At 35.7% G+C, this 20,051-nt stretch overlaps 1 protein-coding gene across 1 annotated transcript in view; it reads left to right on the forward strand.

Moving 5' to 3' along the window:
* Window positions 1-20,051, forward strand: part of PHKB (phosphorylase kinase, beta) — an 82,605-nt gene that overhangs the window by 47,036 nt on the left and 15,518 nt on the right. Inside the window, 9 exon segments of the mRNA XM_009572168.1 lie at window positions 7,317-7,372; window positions 7,563-7,656; window positions 12,351-12,434; window positions 12,897-13,001; window positions 13,853-13,935; window positions 14,016-14,106; window positions 17,474-17,535; window positions 17,623-17,785; window positions 18,610-18,691. Coding sequence (XP_009570463.1) covers window positions 7,317-7,372; window positions 7,563-7,656; window positions 12,351-12,434; window positions 12,897-13,001; window positions 13,853-13,935; window positions 14,016-14,106; window positions 17,474-17,535; window positions 17,623-17,785; window positions 18,610-18,691 — 820 coding nt within the window.

Below are 20,051 nucleotides of genomic sequence, written 5' to 3' on the forward strand. Positions count from 1 at the left end.
TTTCTTTTTTTCTTTCCCCCTTTGATTCTTGAAACCAATAACTTTTAATATGCCACAGACGAACACTTTGACGAAGATGATGGTTTGTTCTAAAGACACTGTGTGACTCATCAGGAAGTATTTAGTAGAAAAGCATTTTTACTATTTTTTGGGGTACGCGTTATATGATAGGGAATTTCCAGATCTTCAGAGAGAAATAGCCTCTGCCCTGAGAGCTTCCCAAAAGAGATAATAAATAATGTAATAATAATTTATTTTCTCATAACTTACTCCTTGGTGGTCACTTTGTGGGTCAATAAAGAACTTACTTAGTAAAATGCAGTTATCCGGTAAAATTCAGCAATATAATAGGGGCTCTAAAAGCTCAACAGCGCTGAAAGAATTGAAAATAACTTACACAGCTACATTTTGATATTTTGCTTTATCTGCAAACGATGCAAAAGAAAAAGCTTTGTCGCTGTTAAAAGGGAGATCAGACTAGATGGTTTGTCATTCTCAAGTGCTTATACAGTCCTTGTGTTCAGTGCTCAACAGTTGTCTATGCTGGAATTATTTGAAAGAGCAGTTGTGCTCTTCTCAGACAACTTGGTGGAGCTGATGCTTGTTAATCTTTCCCTTTAAAGGCTGTCTTTAGCGGCTTAAATTTGCTAAAATGTTGGCAGAAATTTTCCGTATTTGGGATCAGTAATGTTTTTGTTGCTATCAGGATAAGAGAAAGAGAAGCCCTTCCCAGGGTGATCCTTGAGTGTGTTCTGATGAACAAGACTGATGTTGTATTTGAAAGCTAGAAATCAAGAGAGGATAAGATTACTTTTTTTTCTTAAACCTAAAACTCTTTATATAAATCTGACTTAGATCAATATGTTCAGCAGTTCCTGTAGTTGTGCATATTCTTTTGTATGCAAGAGGTTGTGAGATGGATTGTCTGCTGTTCAATGGCATATAGGTGGAATGGTAAGTAAATGAAGAAAGAAAGAAGCTCTGGGATTGCCTGGGTCTGCTTATACCTCTGTTCTTCCCGGTGGTGGTGGTACTTTGCTATAGATGACTGTGCATGCTCTTCTTTGATATGTAAATGATAAAACTATCCAAGATACTGCATGTGCTTCTCCATGTGGGTTAAAGAAAGAGAGGCACTTCTGAATTAGTGGGAATTCTAGGTGACTGTGGCATCAGGCCTTTGTCATTGTAGCCTCTGAGCAGCAGTGTAGAAATCGTGACCAGAATGGTTAGTGTCCCTGCAATGCTAACCAGGTGGTTGTGGAGTTTCATTGGGATTGTTTGTACTGAAACAGGTACTCTGTATTTTGTGTTGTTTTACTATTACATTAGTATCAGGGCAGAATGTGTGTTGATACAGATGTTAGTTCAAATTGGTCATCATTAAGAGAAGGTTAAAGAATGAAAGGCAGATGCATAGGTGTATCAACGTGCGTGAGGTGTGCTTTATTAGCAAAGGTCTTGCAGTTAAAGTCAGCAAACTTGAAGTTCCAGCTGAGAGTCTTGACCTTGGCTTTTTTTAATCCACATTTTAAATTTGCTTAAACAGTCTGTCAGAATATTTGATTATGCCATTTTATCCAATTGACCTAACTTATGAAAATCAGTATTTAGTATTTGCTTTGAAGTGCTAGGAAAGTGACTAAAAATAAAATACTAAATGAGAGCACAACACATCTTAATTATGTCTTCGGAAATCAAAAGTAGTTTCTTCTCTTTAACGATGTCTTCTCTTTTCCATATAGCTAAACAACTATTTAATTAAATTGAACAGAAAAGTATTTCCACTTCTATTAAATTTCATTCCTGTAAGGAATAAACAAGGATATGTAAAAATTTCAGATGCCTGTGTATATAAATTTTGTTGAGGTACAGTGTTTTGGAAGGTGATGTACTAAAAAGAAAGCTTTTTAAAATTTTAATTTGAAGCCTTGTGCTGAGGAAATACTTCTTAGAGAAATGCCTTTTCCATGTAGGCGTATTTTCATATTTTGATTGCATTGACTATAATCTTTATAAACACTTACAATGAAGAATGTGATTAATTTAGTTTATTTGTGACTTCGGTGCCACTACAAAAATGTCTGATGCCCACATAATTGTGTAGATTTAAGCAAGCAATGGAAAGTATTTAAAATATTGTAACCTTAGTTTTATAGCTTTTTGAAGCACCAGTGAAGAATATTCTAGAATTGTTAAAGGAAAATAAGGTAATATAGACCTACAAAGGCAAAATTGCTATGAAAACTGTATCTGTATATAACTGTATATAACTATATAACTACAGCTGTGAATGCATCACTCAACCTAGAAAATCTGATAAAAGAGGACAGTCTCATTTCTTGTCGAAAACCGTGGAATCAAATGAGCAGTATAGTAAAAACTTAATGGCCGCTAATACTAAAATATTAATTTCATCTGTTTATAGTTAAAAGGAAATGTTTTCTCTCCTAATTTAATGCCCCAAAACACTTATTTTTCACTTTCAGGAAGAGGTCTCCAAATGTTCCCTCTTGGGGAAACGCCAGTGTGGCGCTGGAGCCGGATTCTCTTGGCTAGTTTTAGTCTGCGTTCCAAAACACAATGAAGTCTAACAGCAATCAGAGAGGTTCTCCTCTCCACTGGTAATTTGCTGTGTAATGCTAAATGGTCAGTAGTGTTTCAGGTTAAATCCTGTTCATGAGTTAAAAAGAAAATGGAATCATCCATGCTCCGTTTACTTTATTGAAAGAAGATAATGCAGGGAATTTTGTTTCAGTGGGGATAACTCTTTAGAACTGGATTCCTTAGAAGAGCTTATTATTTTATTCCTTTTTACTGTCTCCATATCCGGAAGAGATTATATTATAACACAGTTTCAGTTGTTGCGTTCTGTTTTGGGAGAATTTAGTGTATAAGAGGGCCTGTATAGTAACAATAGCATTTGAGAAATGAGGTGGGGTTGGGGATTTTCTGGTTTTGTTTTGTATTTTACTGGAGCATATATGAAAGCTGATTTATTGCTGTGTTATATTTAACATTTCGTATTTAACAAAAAAATACAAAAATTTTGTACAAAGTAATTGTCAAAGTAAGACTATTTTATCTTCTGGGTTAACTTGAAATATATGTATAGGGTTGCAATTAATTAATTAAATCCTGTGACTGCATGTGATGACTGTATTCTTTTAATGTTTTGCTTCGTAGACTTAGTAATCATTTGTGAGGACTTCATTTAAGTTACTGGAAATTAAGGTTAATGCCCATTGATGATATTGGGAAGAAAACAGTCAAAATGATAGACTGATTATTTTTTTATTTTCAGGGAAGTAGATAATGTGTAAAGAAGGAACTAAACTTACTAAGTGTAGGTAGACTGAGATATATTAAGATTTTTCAGCTACCTGAATTATGTTTAGGGTTAGAGTATGTCTAATTTTGATGGTTTAGGGAGATGTACCATATTGGACAGTTTGTTTTGTAATGGTTATTATATTCTTGCTTTCATTTCTCTTAATACAGTTGTCTACCACAGTTAACACAATTCTAAAATTGTTTAATGTTATTTTAGAATTTAAGGCACATGTGTGTCTCATGTTGTATTTCATTTAAAAAGTCTGGTGTGTTAGTAGCATTTGACCATAAACTGTTCAGCAGTATTTGGATGCTTCCAGATGCAGATGTGTTTTGTAACAATTTAGTTGTAGTTTTGTAGTACAATTTCTTCTGTTGCATGCTATTTCTGTTTTCCTCATCTCACTCTATATGCTTGGAAAGCCCAGTAGGTACGATTTTAATCGGTGTTCTTGAATATTGTGCCTACTTTCTCACGTGTTCAAAATGAATGGATTTTTTTTCAGAGTTCTGAGATTTCCTGGGAATGTGTGCAGAAAGGCATACAGTGACAGCATCTGTCCAGTGAGAGTGCAGCAAAAGACTAATACTGAGCTGCTTTCTCTGCTCGTGCCAGGAATGGAGTCAGGGATTTTTCCCTTTATTCTGCCTTCAATGGTTTATAACCTTGTTAAAAACTATGATTTTTTTAAAATTTTTTTTTTGAGAGGAAGAACAACTTCTCTGTCTTTTATCTTGGTCCTCTGAAAACACTGGGGTATATTTATCATTTGCACAGCATGCAGAATATAGTTGAAACAGATCCTCTGCCCCCTACCCATGTGAAACTGCAAGGCAGAAGGGTGAACCTGGGGGAGGGTCTGTTGCTGTGTCTTGGGGAGATGGTGATTGATGTTGTGTGAACAACACCTCAGCTTGTGTTATTAGACAAATGTGAAATCGAACACATTAAAATGGAACTTTTAGCAACAACAGGATTTATTTAGTGGAATATTTAGGAGTTTAGTGCTTTTCCACATCTTTTTTTTTTTAAATATGTAGCAAATGCTATATATCACGATCATTATTGAAAAGAGTGACATACTTTTTCATGAGTATTGTATCTGTGTCATGATGAGTGGTTTAGAGGCCGCTTAAAGAATCACCATCAAAGGTATCAGCAGAAAATGATTTAAATAGAGATTTATAAAGGTGCAACCTAACAGAATTCGATGGCAAGGTTCACTCTACTACTTACTACACAGATGAAACATATAAAGAAAAATCATCTAAGGCTTTATATCTTAGGGACTATATGTGTTTAGCAGCAGTCTAGGGTTCGTTCACAGTTTAGCAACACTTAATCATCAACTAATCATTAACAAACTTTAGTAGCAGGTAGATCACAATATTCTAACAGCACTTAATCATTAACTATTTTAACGTTTACGAAGTGAGTTAGTAGAGTCTACTACAATCACGACTTAATTACAAATTATGCTTACTATTGGCTCACACCCACACACATAGACAAATATATATAAATGTACAAAAGGTACCTGTTAAAAATTCCCCTCGAGTTCAGTGAAGAAATATTCACGTCAAATGTCTTGGCATTTCTCAACGGGCAAGGGTTGAGCCTTGAGGAGTGAAGGGGTTCAGCCCAGGTCCCGTTGTCAGCTTTTGGCAACGGTCCTCCGAATATTGCAGGCTCGAGAGGTCATGAGCTCTGAGAGGCGTCCCACTCAGAGGCAGATGCTGGGCACAGCCCACTGCGGTCCAGGAGAGCTCAAAGGGTCTCACTTAGGACGACCGTTTATAGGTTCGCAAGGTGATTGGCTTTAGCCATCCACAAATTTCCATCCTAGTCACAGTCCCAGGTGGTAGTTACTAAAAATTCTCAAGGTTTCAGTGTTGTTCTACTTGAGCTACGACTCGGATAAGATGACACCTGGGCCCGGCGGTAGGGGTATGTTCCTAGCCTCAGCAATGCAGAGTTTCTGATTCGGTCAAGGAGCGCTCAACCGCCAGACTCGGTACTCCAAAGCGGAGGTTTCATGGAAATTTCTGAGATCAACAAGCGGCCCAGGAGAAGGGGGGGTGTGAATGCACCACCACAATCTGTTATTTTGATCTGTGTTTTTCTAGACCACCACTTGTGATCCTCCAGGCCTTGACATGTTAAATGACAATGAAAGTAACTTTCTGTTTAATGTTACAGCAATCCTGTAGTTGTACAGCAATTACAGTTCTATTTTTCCACAATACTTTTTCAAAGTCTAGCTATTTTTCACACAGATTTTGTGTTGTGCCAGTTGTGCTGCAGATGCATTTGCTTAGTTATGGCCCATGTCAGAACCACCACTTACTGGCTGCTGTAAATGAGGCATGTCATTGGGTACGTCTGCGTATGAGAGGCATTAGTACTGGTGTCGGAGAAGGACGTATCTCAATGGAGATGCAAAATACACAGGTTTATGTACAGCTTACAGTCTATGGTTACACAGTCCCACTCAATTTGTCATTAATACAGTAATAATTAAGTTCAGCCTTAACTTAAAGACCACTCCCCAAGTTAGACCACAGGCTGTCTATAAATCAATACAGTCTTGGCGGGGGCTCTTTCATTTTCTGGGGGGTCTTTGCCTTTTTTTTTTTAATTAACATAATGCACTTATTGTGGTAGAGAATTGGTTTGAGTTTTCTTACTGTTTGTATAAATGCAATTGATAGCATGATCAACTTACTCCGAGGAGGAAGATCTTTTAATGTCACTTGAACTTCTGACTTCTTAATCTGGTCTCTGTGCACGTACTTTGATCACAAACTTACATCATGTGGCAAAAACTCCAAAATTTTTAGTGGAAATGTAGTGCTGATAGACTTCTGGGAAAATGTTACCAAGAATTTATTCTGTAAATCTGTAAGATCTAAATTGATATCAAGGCTCACAGATGCCTGAACAAGCAAGCGTTCACTCTGAACTTTTTGTTCTAAATCAATGTCTATCTATCTATCTTCACAGAAAATGCTGTATTTTCATATAATCCATTGATAGAAGATGTATTTAACTTCTGTCATTCATGTTCTGGTAGTTTCTAGATAAAAGTAGACAAAAAGCATTTTAGGAATGAAAATGTGTGCTGCTCTTAGTTCTTTTGATTTTACAGTCATTGAATGCCAGAGAAGAAATGAACGAGGAATAACTCAGACATCTCATTTTTTAGCTAGTAATGCATGCTGCCAGTGAGAAGAAAGGTGAATTGCCATTTCAAGACCCAGGGAGTCGAGTCAATGATTTCACCCAACATGTTGAATTCATTCTTATTTGCATGGTTTACTGATGTAAAATACTAGTATTTATTTCAAACATGAAGTATCTGTGTTATAAACAATTCAAGGAAATGCTGTTATCTCCTGTAAAATGCAATATATCTTTCATACAACTGTGAAGAGTAGCTGTCTGATCAAAATATTTCAGAGTAAAGGGTTGAAATCATCAGTTCGTTATTTTAAAGTGAATATTATCGGTTACCCAAATAGCTGAGTTATTTCACTTTTTACAAAAATGTGTATCAAAACATTATGTCATATCAGGCATAAAGGAAATACATCAATTGTATAAATTCTAAATTTTTGTATGAAGCAAAATGTTTTTCCTTTTTAATTAAAAAAAAAAACCAACAACAAACCAAACAGTGGAAATGATTACCAGAAACCTATTTATTATTAATTCTCCAAAATGCATCTTGCAAAGTATTATTGATAGGACAGTCTTCCCATAGTTTTGAGATTTACAAGTTTTAGTCCTGTGATGTTCTTTCAATTTGTTCACACAGTAAGAACAAGCAATGCAGACAGTGATGTCTGTCATACTCGTGAATTGTTTAAATAGTCACTGTCCCTATTCATGCTATATCTATATCTATATATTCATGCTATATCATGCTATAACAAAATATTTGGTTAGCAATGCTAATAAATATTTTTTCATTATTTTCTAGGGCCCTTTAGAAAATGATTTGGTAGTACATGTGGCCCTGATAGCAGAAAGTCAGCGGTATGTATTTACTTTTATTAAGAATGTATACATTAAGGAAGTGTTGAACAATAGACATCTTAAATTTGCTAAAGGTATTTGAGGAAGTGTAGAATATAATACTGCTACTTGTGTATCTGCTGCAAGATAATTGTTAAAAATAAGACTGTTCTGTGATTTGTCATTAAATTTGTCATTATTTCATTCATAGGCTACAAGTTTTCCTGAACACATATGGAATCCAAACTCAGACCCCCCAGCAGGTGGAACCAATTCAGATATGGGCTCAAAAAGAACTTGTCAAAGTAAGGAATTATGCATTTAAAATTATTTATCTATCTACACATTTCTTTTGTAACAACAGGAATTTATATCAAGCTATTGGACTTGTATCTCCTTAAGCTTATTATCTACCTTTTTGTGTTATTCTAATTCAGTTGCAAGATATGCTGATGCTGGTCAGTTATACATGCCTAGTTACAGCTTTCAGTGAAACACTGAAGCCCAGATGTTCCGTGTTATCTGATTAGGCTTATTACACAAGCCACTTTCAAAGAATAATGAATGAATAATAAAAATTTAATACTATTAATAGCACAGCAGACTAAGTGAAACTCGATGGAGAAACAAGCAAATGAGCAATAGTCCAAGAAATGGATTAAGGCAGTAGGCGTAAACCATCATATAATTTCATAGTATAGCCCCTATAACAGGCATTATACAGTATTCTGTAACTGGTTTTTGAGAAGTCCCTTGAGTTGACTATATCCAGGAGGTTTGGTGTTTAAACCCTTTTTGGTTTACCCCTTTAACTCAGCATATTTAAAAATCTACGGTCAAAAATTACTGGCCTGAAGGATATCTTCAGAATCCCCTTCATCCTCTGTTAAGGCTTCAGGTTTTCCTTTTCCTATAGAGGCAAGTAGTCTCCTAACAGAGTACCATATCCTTTCACTTGCAAGGCTGGCCCTTTCAGCCCTTATCTGTACTGAGCCTTGCTGATGATGCCAGCTTAGATGCATCTGTTCAGGAAGCTGTCAACACCACAGGAAGCCAGCAGTCAAAGATGAATGGCGTCTACAGGCCATACTGGTCCATTTCAGCATTCTCTTAGCGCTACCATGGCCTCTTTTTTGTTCAGTCATTCTTAGTACTTTATATATAGCACTTTGGCTGCATGGAATATGTGCTCCAAGCTATCCACTGCTGTTTTCCTGGAAATACATACATTTGAATATAAGAGACTATGACAAATGCTGCTCTGAATGATAAATGCGTTGATAAGCAATTGTAGGTGAACTTGTCAAAAGTTCTAATAAAAATCTATATGATTTCTGGGTGCCTGTTTACCTCTATCTCTGATACACCTGGACCCTTCCTCTAAAAAAACCTTGAAAATAGTCCCACTGTATATAAACAACCCTTAACAAGCTGCAGGAAACTGTCAAACAAATAAGCTGATCCTGAATCATGGATGTGCACTTGATACATTTTATACTTCACCACCTGAAGTTTGATTGTTGATCAGGTATATAAAACTTTTGTCTAACTTTGAATTATACAAATCGTCTCAAACAAGAGTGATGGATTCTGAATGTCTGGGGGAAGTATAATGAACTTATTTAGTTTATCAATCCTGAAGTTCCAGTTGTGAAACAAATCACTATGCGAGTCTCTCCCTCTGAAATCACAGTCACATGGCTGATGCCATTATCTGTATCAGAAGCCTGTAGGACACAGAAAAAAGTAAATCCAAAAATAGAGAACATAGCGACATATTTCAGGCTTCGTGAGTTTGTGAGGATAACTGATGTACCAAAACCTTGCTAGCTTATTCAGAAAAATGCTTACCCCAAATAATGACTGCCACTAACACCTGCGAAATACTTAACCAGAGAGAAAAGAAATATCTTTGTCTACATTCAGCCTTGTTAATTTCTCAGCCCATTTGTGCTCACTAGTTTTCTTGATAATATATTTCAAAATGGATTCTCTCTGACTGTATTCATCCTGAAATTCTGTACCTGAAATTTTGGTTTAACAAACAGATACTCCATAAATTTACTATAGAAGTATATATTGTCTCTCTCCGTCATCCATCATTTCTTTGGTCTCCCTGACAAAAAAATGAGACCTCCATTATTACTATCAATTAAATTCCTATATAAGGTATGACAACTTGTGTGTTAGGATTTATTTTTCAAAAGCTGGTGAGACATCTGGCTATTCTGACATTTTCTTTGTACTCGTGATGGGTAGGTACATCTGCCTCATCAAAATTTACTATTAAAAAGAACGTCAAGAAAATATTATATCACCTGATGCAAAACATCTTCCTAGTGGGCTTCTAGAAAAGGCTACGCTATAGCTGTAAAGCTGAAAAGCTGTGAAGCTGAGGTAATGAAAGTGTTTGGGACATTATGAGAACTGAGGTTTGATCTGTGGGCTTATGCAAGAGACCAATACAAACCAAAAAGGAAACAAACAAAAAAACACTGGTAGTATTTGTCATCCTTTGTGGGGAGGGGAAGCTAATGCTGGAACAATTATCTGTATTTTTGGGAAAAGAGCATTGATCCATAGAGAACATGGATCTCAATATTTGCTATTCCGATGCTGTCAATTCTCAGGAGTGTTTAATTAGAAACTTTTGAACTGGTCTAGTGGCACATGATAACAGTTTAAACCTCTAGACTTATAAACAGGCATATGTCCGAAAAAGTAGCATAAAAAGAAACAAATGGGTGAGGGGAAGACATTGATTCAGGAAAATTAGGGCTTGAAAGTAGGACTGGGGGTCATGTAAACAGATCCACAAAGTAGGGTGGGGAATGAAAAGAGGAAGAAGAGGAAAACAAGAAAATGGGACGACATGCATGCAATATATAGGGAAAAAGTATATATGTAGTGGAAGTATAGTACTGGAGAATAGCAGAGTACTCCATAGGCATAGGCTGATAACAGGTAAAAGAACACAAACAGATGGTGTAAAAGACCGCTGTAGTTTGATTCACTCTCATAAATCAACCCAACAGTCCAGTCTGCTTTCACAGCCATTTCTTGCTATTCGCAGCTTTAGTATTCCAGAATTGAAGGGCATTTTATATATAAAAAAACCCACACACGCTTGAAGCAGCTGGACTTGCATGAAACTGTACTCTAGTTCAGTTACTCTGGTGTTGAATCTGAACTGATGTTTTGATTGTAACAGATCAAGATGGAAAGCTATTACTAGAAGATGAAACTGCTTTAGTAGACTGTAGAACAACATGAGGCCTCAAGCTAAAGAAAGAGTTTTCAAGGGAAGAGATAATATTACAATACTACTGGAGTTCTTTTTTTGTTAAAAAAACATTTTATGTTTTACATTCTAGCAAAATGAAGGTCCTTTTAGTGTTAAATTATAACATCTACTGCCATTCTTCTAGTCTCCATTATTTACTACAAAAGGGGGTTCAACGTTCTTTTGGTTTTGTTATGTATAGATGGGTTATTTAAAGCTGTTAATGTTTTGATGTCTCCATTCCTCTCCCACTTGAATGTGGATACTTAGTCTGGATGAACAGGTGATGTAGGTAATTTTATTTATTTTATTTGTTAAATAGTTCTTAGTATTAATGCAGAAACATAGGCAGTATCAGGAAGGTCCCAAGCTGACAGCAGTAAAATGCTAGTGAGTCCATGTTTCTTCAAATGTTCACTTTCATTTGCTTCTGAATTATCTTCCTATAACAAAAAGAAAGATCAAGCTTGGGAAAATGTTCTGAATTCTGAATGTTCTGAAGTTTTAGTAATAGTGGGTTCCTTACCTAAAACAGCCCAAATAAGAAAAAAATTACACCTTTCAGTCTGGTTTAACTGATACGTTTATACTGTCTTGCTCACAGCTTAGTTGTTTTTTTATGGTTTTATTCTCATACATTGTAATAAATGAAGATTATTTCTTTAATATGCAAGTCTTACAAAATTATATCAGTTGAAGTAATACTAGGCATACATAATTTAACTCAAATAAGAATCAAGCAGTGAATAATGAGATAATTCCCTCTTGCTTGTGTTGTTGATGCATTAATTTTGCAGGCCTTTCCTAAAATTAGAATGAAGATCTTTGAAGAGTTCCTGTATTACTGTTTTACCTTTGTATCCACATCAGAAAAGCATTACAGAAGGCAAATTGGCCAGACAATAAATGCAAATGATCCTTTAAAAAATGATCCTTTAAAAAAATCATTTCAGTGAGCAATTTAAAGATTTAAAAAATATTTTAATTATATAGACTAGAAAAATAATAGGACTAAGAAGGTAAAAATAAGACCTAAAATAGGAAACAACAAGTTTTAGTTGAATTTTGAAACTATGCAGATAGGCAGGACTCTGGTGCTTTGCCCAAGCCCGAAGCTGCACCCATGTGTCCTAATCAGAGCATCAGGATCCTACCCAGCACTCCTGCTTACCCTTAATGAAGACATCTCTCTTTTAATGTAAACCAATATTAACGGTATTTTCACCTTCATGAATAAGGTGAAAATCCTTCATCCTCGCAAAACTATTAGGAGGGAACGGGAACTGTTACACCGTATCTACAGCAGAGTACTGGTCTGCCAGAAGTGACGTGCGTTGCACTGGAATGACTGACTGACTGTTAGGGAGCAGACTGCTTGCATCGCGTCTTCTCACACCTTGTGTTTCTTGCTTCAATTACATAGTTGATTTCTCTTTGCTCTAAAGATACCTGTTGTTATCAAAAGAATTAAATTTGGTCTTTGAACTGTACATTTACCAAATCTAGTGTTCTCTCACTTTATTGATTGTTGTTACATAGATGTATGTTTAAAAAAAAAAAACCAGGAAAAAACCTCAATAGAAATAATAACCCCGTTTTATGAATCTTGTTTTCTAATTAAAGCAGAATGCACACAGCTTTCTATCTGAGACCCAGTAGGAGCGGAAGAAAGACTTATATCTACCTTCCCTCAGTTTTCATGATTCTTTCTCACAGGCTTACTTCCATTTGGGAGTCAATGACAAATTGGGATTATCTGGAAGACCGGACAGGCCTATAGGATGCCTTGGAACATCAAAGGTTGTTGCAAGAAATTTTTATAGTATTGTTATTGATGTATGTTTCAGATAAACACTGAATTAGTCTCTGAATTATTTTAAACAGAATTGAAATGTAATTTTATTTTATGCATATATCTTATTTTAAAGTCCTTGAAATGTATCTTGCTATTATGAATGTGCATGCTCTGTCTTACTATTAAACTGTCATGTTTCCTAGACATCCAATTACAGTAATACTTGACCAAAACAGGCTGAATGGTGAACTGCTTGAACTGCAATAGAATCTAGATTTGCATACCTAATAAAAAACAGAGTACCTAAAATCAGAGATGTAGGCTTTATCTTAAATATTTGTTTTAATTCAACTGTTCTATGTTGATTATTACTTTGATAGTTTCAAAATACCTTTTTTCCTTTTCAGCTACTTCAGTGCTTCAAATATTTTAAAGGAAAGATTAATGGAAGCTTTCTCTCTCAACAGATTTATCGAATACTAGGAAAGACTGTAGTTTGCTACTCGATCATTTTTGATCTAAGTGATTTCTACATGTCTCAGGATGTTATGATGTTGATTGATGACATTAAGGTATTTATCTGTAACTTTTCCTTTGAGAAACTGACAAAAATAGAGTCTGTAGAAGACTAAACTGTGGAGTTTGATAAAATAGAAGACTGAAAGGGGCACACTGTATAGCGTATTCTTCTAATATAAAAATAAACTTGCAGTTTATGCTGGAAAGTGTATTAAGGTGAATATCCTATCAGCCCAGTACGAGTTCTAGTAAGTATCTCTATCTGATTAAAAAACTCACTCAAAAGTGATTGGGAATGCTGTAGTGCAGCAAGCAAATTATCGTTTCTTTGGGAAAACAAATGTTCTTGGCTGAAAAGAGGAACGAGACTGGTCTGTTTTAGGGAAATACGAAAGCCTCACCTGGAGGAAATATTACTCGACTTTGCACAAATACTAAAAATTGCCTTCCTTCCCTAACTTTAAGGCAGGCAGCAGTGCAAAGCTTACCTGTCAAGTCTCCTGTGCTTGAGCAGCTACTTGCAGTGCATAGAAGGTGGTCCTGGTAATTCCATGCTAAGGGCTATGATTCAAGCCCTGGATTCTCATGCATACTTACTAGGTCATTATATGTAGCTCAGTACACCGCACTCTGTCTAGTGGTTTAGTCTGTAATCAATATATATCCTAGGAGTATTTTCAGAGAAGTTGTGAAATAGCAGTGCTTGAAAGCAGGTTATATTCGTTGAAGAAATCTGTTAGTGGTTTATTAGCTAAGTGTTTTTTTTTTTTTCATCTGTTGGGTTTTTCAATGCTGTTATTTTAAGGTAGCTCTTTTAATACCTTGTACTATGCATTCTATGCATTCTGGTACGTTGTGCTTGTGTGGGGGTTTTTTTGTGACTAACGTATTATTTCTTACCTAGAATGCACTGCAGTTCATTAAGCAGAATTGGAAAATGCATGGTCGTCCACTGTTTGTTGTACTTATCCGTGAAGACAATATAAGGTAGAGAGACATAAAAGCATCATTTGTAGTGTGGTATTTACCTAATTGCAAGATTAATGGAGTTCTGTTTCAAATTTCAGAGGGAGCAGATTCAATCCAATATTAGATATGTTGGCAGCCTTTAGAAAGGGAATTGTTGGAGGAGTGAAAGTTCATGTTGACAGAGTACAGGTATGATGTTTTTCCTGAATGCTGTGTTCTTACCTCCTAGTATTGGTACATGTATTCTTACTACTTTTGTTTTTCATGTGACTTCCAAGTATTTTATTTAGTATCATAAAATTAAGGAGTCAAGACCCAAGATATTTGGTACAGTTTTTGTTTTATCTCAAAAGAAACATGGGTTTATTTTAATTCCTTTTGATGAGTCTTTTGAAAGTGATAATCTTCATAGAGGATTTTCAGAAGGGAGAAGGGTTTTTTAATGTTTGGCAATCTGGTGACATTACCACCAAAGGATAAATCCATGATGTCAAACATTGAGGAGTTTCTTTAGATTAGATAATCAATGAGGGGGGGGGAAAAAAGGTGCTTCACGTATATTAAAATTCTTACAAGAACTAAGATCTAGTTTTAACATCTTTGCTGTTTGAATTAATCTTAAAGCAGGAAACTTCATTAAAATGTGAAAATTACTGAGTCAGGTGCTGGTTTTAGATACTTACATGTGCTAGTTAATCTTAGTTTACACCTACTGAAGAACCCTTCTTTTTGTGAGAGAGAAGACCAAAGACACAGTTATGATTTCTTGTTCCCTAGAAAATAATGAATTTGTAGAAGAGCTTGGGTCATTTGTAAATTAAATACTTATAGCTATAATGATTTAAGATATCCTTGTAATCTTTCAAATATTTATGTATTTCTACTGGTCAGATGTAGGTCATGTAGTATCTCCTGTTACCATTTACTTTTCCTATAGCAAATGCCATTACTGTTCATGGAAAACCTTTCATTTGTCTACAGTGTTTGTTGTTGTGGGTTGGTTTTTTTTTTTTAAATTTAACTGCAATGAATTTCTTGCCTTGTATTTGATTAAACTGATGTATTATCAGGTGAGAAATTTCTCAATCTACATAATGTGTCCTTATTTTAAGCATTACACTGTTACAGTTGTCAGGGTGTGAACTTCCCCTTCCATACTCATCGACCTTCTGGAAAGATTTTTTTTTTTTCCCCGAAGTAATTAATTAGTAGTTTTAAAGTATTTAAGATGTTAACAGTCATTGGTCTTTGCTTTATTTGTTATCTGTTAAAAAGACTACATGGTAAAAATGGTAGAACTACAAAAAAAAATGTTTATTTGGCTTTAAGGTACCTTAAAAAAAAAAAAAAAGCTGTATGAGGTATGATGCTTTAAAATTGTACTGTGAGCACTCTGAGGTTTCGTCTGTTACCTACAGTCCTGATTTACCACTGAAGATAGTTAAGATGTAGTTAAGTGATCTGATCCCTGCCTCTGCCAAGCAGTAGTCATGCTCCCTGTTCTCTGTGAGGCAGGCATGCACGGAGCCAACAGGAGTTGGCAGGAGTGACAGAGGAGGGGGAGGACTGCTGTTAGCCTGGCTCAGGCTGTCTTCCGGTGCCAGATTAAGGCTGCAGTTATTTGCATTATTAATGACAGGTCCAGCACAGGCGATTTGTGCCCTCCCAGGTTTGTCGTTGGTCATTGCCCCTGCTTCAGTTCTGCTGATGAATTTGTGACTAACCACACTGTAACCCAAAACTATAGAATGATCAGGTGTGAAAGCAAAGCAAAACCGGATTTGGTTAATAACAGTTAATATCACAGAGGTGAAGAGCTGGTAATTTTTGTAGATCGACAGAATGGATCGAATCATGTGCAGAAATCACTTCCAATGGATCTGCCATTGAGAGAATCATTAGTGTAACAGGGCCCTAACACAACTTCCTTAAATACTGTTACATACTTGCTCAATCCCCCTGTAGACTGAATGAAACCTATTAAAAAGCCCCATAAGAATGCCTTATACTTTTTCCAGAGAGAAATTCTTACCGCATCCATAAATACAATGTGCTAACTTCCCCTATGTCAGTACAACGTGTTTAATTATGTTGCAGCATATTAGTTATTATAATGATTTAATTCCTGTTACGGCAGTAAGCTACGGATATAAAAAATGGTTTGGGTTAAATAGAAATTGTCTTGCATTTCTTATTTATTCTTAACGTCCTTTTCTCTTTTGCAGCTTTCCAAAGCCATCTTTCTTTTACCGTTTTTATAAATGAATGGTAGATGTTGGTGATCAGCGCATTTACTGGTGGAATATGGTGTGCTTTCTCCATCAGTTTAACTATAATCTGTCAATACTGCACAGTTGTCACATTTTGGAAACAGCCTTGTTCCATTATGGGGGAGGATTTGGGTCAAGAACAAGGGACATGTCTAATTCGTGGTGTTTTCTTAAATAATTTATCTATTCCAACAAAATATATATTGAATCTTTGTGAATTGTATTCAGCTGCTTCATTTAGATGCATATGTGTAAAAGTGTCTAGAGATAGAATGTATGTCTCTAATTGGGTGAATGCTCTTTTCTTGTAAAATACACAAAATGTAATTTCATTTAAAGATGCTTAGAAGACTTGTAGCTTTTTTCTGGTTTTCATCTTTACTGTCTGTTTCCATTGTCGTCATGTGTTCAAGCAGATATGCAAGTCAAAGAATGAATGCCACTAGCAAGAAAAGCAAAGCAGATTTTTTTATATTCAATCATCCCACAGTGCAACAGATCAATATTTTACTGCAACTTGTGTACAATGGAAATGGAATTTAAAAGTTCACAATACATACTCAATTTTATTTAGCTAATGAGAACCGTCAAAAAGCAGTCTTAAAAAGCAGTCTTAAAAGTGCTGTAGTACAGTATGTTTCCTCTGGAAGTATATAAATAGGAAATTCATATAAATTTGGAGTGAATGAATTGTAATGACTACATCAGATAAACGCAACATTGAATTTCAGGTACGTAATATTCTGAGACAGAAGTATTTGTAAGCTGCATTTGATGTGCAAACTTAGGGCAGGCATGCTTGGATTAAAGAGTACGCATTCCTACAGAGTAGGAAATGCTATTACATTGCGTTTTCCCGTAACATCACTGAGATGGACAGGAGGAACTACCCATCCTTCAGCGATCCCTGAAGCAGTAAGCATTATGATCCAGAACATGGATATCATGCAGGACTCTGAGGAATGCAAATCCTTCTCTGGGGTGTTTTCATCAGACCTGTTTTGGGGAGGGGGGCTGGTCATTGCTTGACTAAGCTGTACATTGCGGGGAAAAGAACAGCAGAACGCCAGCAAAAAAGAGACAGCAGCCCTGAGAGACTTCCGCTGTCTTAAGCAAGATCTTAAGAAAGAGGAAAAATACTCTGAAAGTGTAAAGATATTTGGAACTGTAGATAAAGAAACTACTTTCTCAATGGAAACCACCAGCAACATACTGAGATCAAAAGACAACTATATAGTTATGTACATTTCTGCATCTTTTTTAATTTTTTCAATTTTTCATTTCAGACATTAATATCTGGAGCAGTTGTTGATCAACTGGACTTCCTAAGAATCACTGAAACAGAAGAGTAAGGCTATGTGTAAATAATAATGGTGATGTATTTGATAATTAAAATATTTTCTGAACTATGAAGAAATGAAATATTATTTTTCAGGGCTCCTGTATTTAAGAGTTTGGAGGAGTTGGATCTTCCAAAACATTCAAAAGTCAAGAGACAGTCCAGTACTCCAAATGCTTCTGAACTTGAGCAGCAACCAGATGTAAATATTAATGACTGGAAAAACAAGTCAACGTATGAGGTCCTGCAGAAACTTAATGTAAGAAAACTTGATAAAAATACAGTGTAACTTCATTCTCATGGAATGAGAAATTCTGGTATTCTTTTTAACAGCAGCCTACTTAGATCAACATGATTAGTGTCACAGTTCAATGTTAATAATATAGTTAGTAACATAAAATGTCTGATGTTCCTCTTCATACTTGGGGAATCTTCTCTTGACAGTCCTTTATCGTTAATGTCACAGAACTTTCTGGCCCTTCATGCTGTAACTGCTGGCTTCCATTTCTCCCAGCTACCCAAATCTTCTTCTGGTAATAAATGAGCATCTAAAAGGGGATCCATTTGTCATGTCTTATGAATAGATATTTTATTGCTGGACTAGAATTCAGAAGACTTCAACAGTTGGTATTCACTCTGGTAACTTCTTAATGATACCAAGGGAAAGTTCCAATCTGGCATTTTTCCTGTATCTAGAAGAAAACTACCAGTGACTGTTTCTAGATCCAGTGTTCAACAGGAACACACAAAGTATCCTGTTTGTTCCCTACGTCATTACAAGTGTTTCTGCTGTAAATGACAGGACCCAAAAACAGAAAATCAGGAAACATTTCTGAGGCCAAATTGTTACAACTTAATTTGAACCATGGAGAAGCCTCTGCAAGCAGCAGTGACAAGGATACAATATACATAGGGTCTGAAATAGTTGTGAAGTCCCCTTAAAAATGAAATTTGTAGACTTTTGTTTTAATTAAAAAATAAGGCCCTTTGGTTTCACTTGAAATTTTTAATAGCTTTTCTGGTTTTGCTTCACTGAAAATCTGAAGGCTATTTGTGGTTATGTTGTATGCTATTTTCTTTAAGGACTGCAATTGCCTAGCAAGTCAAGCATTACTCTTGAGTATATTGCTCAAAAGGGAAGGACCGAATTTTATCACCAAGGAAGGTAGGAGCTTCTTTCATTTGACTATTCTGAGTATCTCAGGAAGCAGCTGTATGTTTAGTTGTAATGAACATGAATAATGGCCATGCATGCAAGCAGTTGTGTAGCTATTTTCTTTGCCATTTAAAGCAATTTCTGCATTAAATGGGACATGCAAATTCATAGTGTGGTGGGGAATGAGCTGCTAAATATATGAACTCTTTTAGATTGTTTGTAGGCAGGTGCTATATCTGGTTGTAATTTTGAACACATAGATATAAAAAATAGGGGATTTGACCTTGTATAGAAAACTGAAACTAGAGACAAGTTTGTGTGTCTGTAACATTTAGTCTGAAATGTGTGAAGCTTTATACTGAATTTTTATTTTACCTTTATGTAATCAGACTAATTCAATATATCTGTGAATCGTACTCTAATTGTGTATTATGGCTTTGTATTACAGCACAGGATTTAAATTCATGTAAAATAATTCAGAAGAGGCTACTAAGGCTTGTGGCTTTTGTGCTGCAAGGTTGGGTGGGTTTTTTTTTTTTTGTAAAGACCGCTTATTTGCTGCCTTTGTATATATGAATACTCCTCAGAAGAAGAGGAATGTTAAGATCAAATAATATTCTCTTAGTTATTCATCAAGCAGTGTAACTTACTACCTCATGTTATCGAGCCCTGCTTCATTATTTTGATATAGGACAGCTGGTTCTTGTGATGAAGAGTTGTCATTTTGACATAAATATACATTATATCCATGTTGCTATATTAAAAATGTAATGGAAAACAATGTAAAGTGGAATAAAATTCATTGGCTGGTATACAGTGCATTGTTGAAATACAATGTGAATCCAAAGTCATGGTCGGAATGTGAGCTTTAGGCCTCTGAAGCAGGCTTTTTCCCCACTTTTACCTGTGCTGTTGTCAGGCTTTGAGCGCCTCAGTAGCTTTCTTTAGTCCTTTGTAGGTTGTGTCCTTCTTTGCTCTTGAAACAACTTGAGGCAGACTTCGTAACCTCTGTGAGCAACCAGCATAGCCGCTTTTGACTATTAGATCATGATGAGGAACTTAAAAACCCTCTTGAAACCTTTTAGGTCAAAGAAGTACTGTTGTGCCTCTGACTGTTCAGTGCTAACTTGTATAGACCTTTTTGTGCCATCCCATATGAAATAGTAGATGATGATAACCTTTTTAATATGCACCTTGCATTAAACCATCTGAGTCAGTGACTAAAAGTTCCTGTCCTCCTACGAGTGGAGATTACTGAGACTGACATTAAATAATCACACAATCAATAAAACATACATCTAAAAATAAAAGCTGAAGAACCTTGGGTGTTCCAGCTGACAAGCACAGGCTATGATTTTGTGAGTCAACT

The sequence above is a fragment of the Fulmarus glacialis genome, unplaced genomic scaffold (genome assembly GCF_000690835.1).
Source record: "Fulmarus glacialis isolate BGI_N327 unplaced genomic scaffold, ASM69083v1 scaffold23442, whole genome shotgun sequence".
NCBI classification, from domain to species: Eukaryota; Metazoa; Chordata; class Aves; order Procellariiformes; family Procellariidae; genus Fulmarus; species Fulmarus glacialis.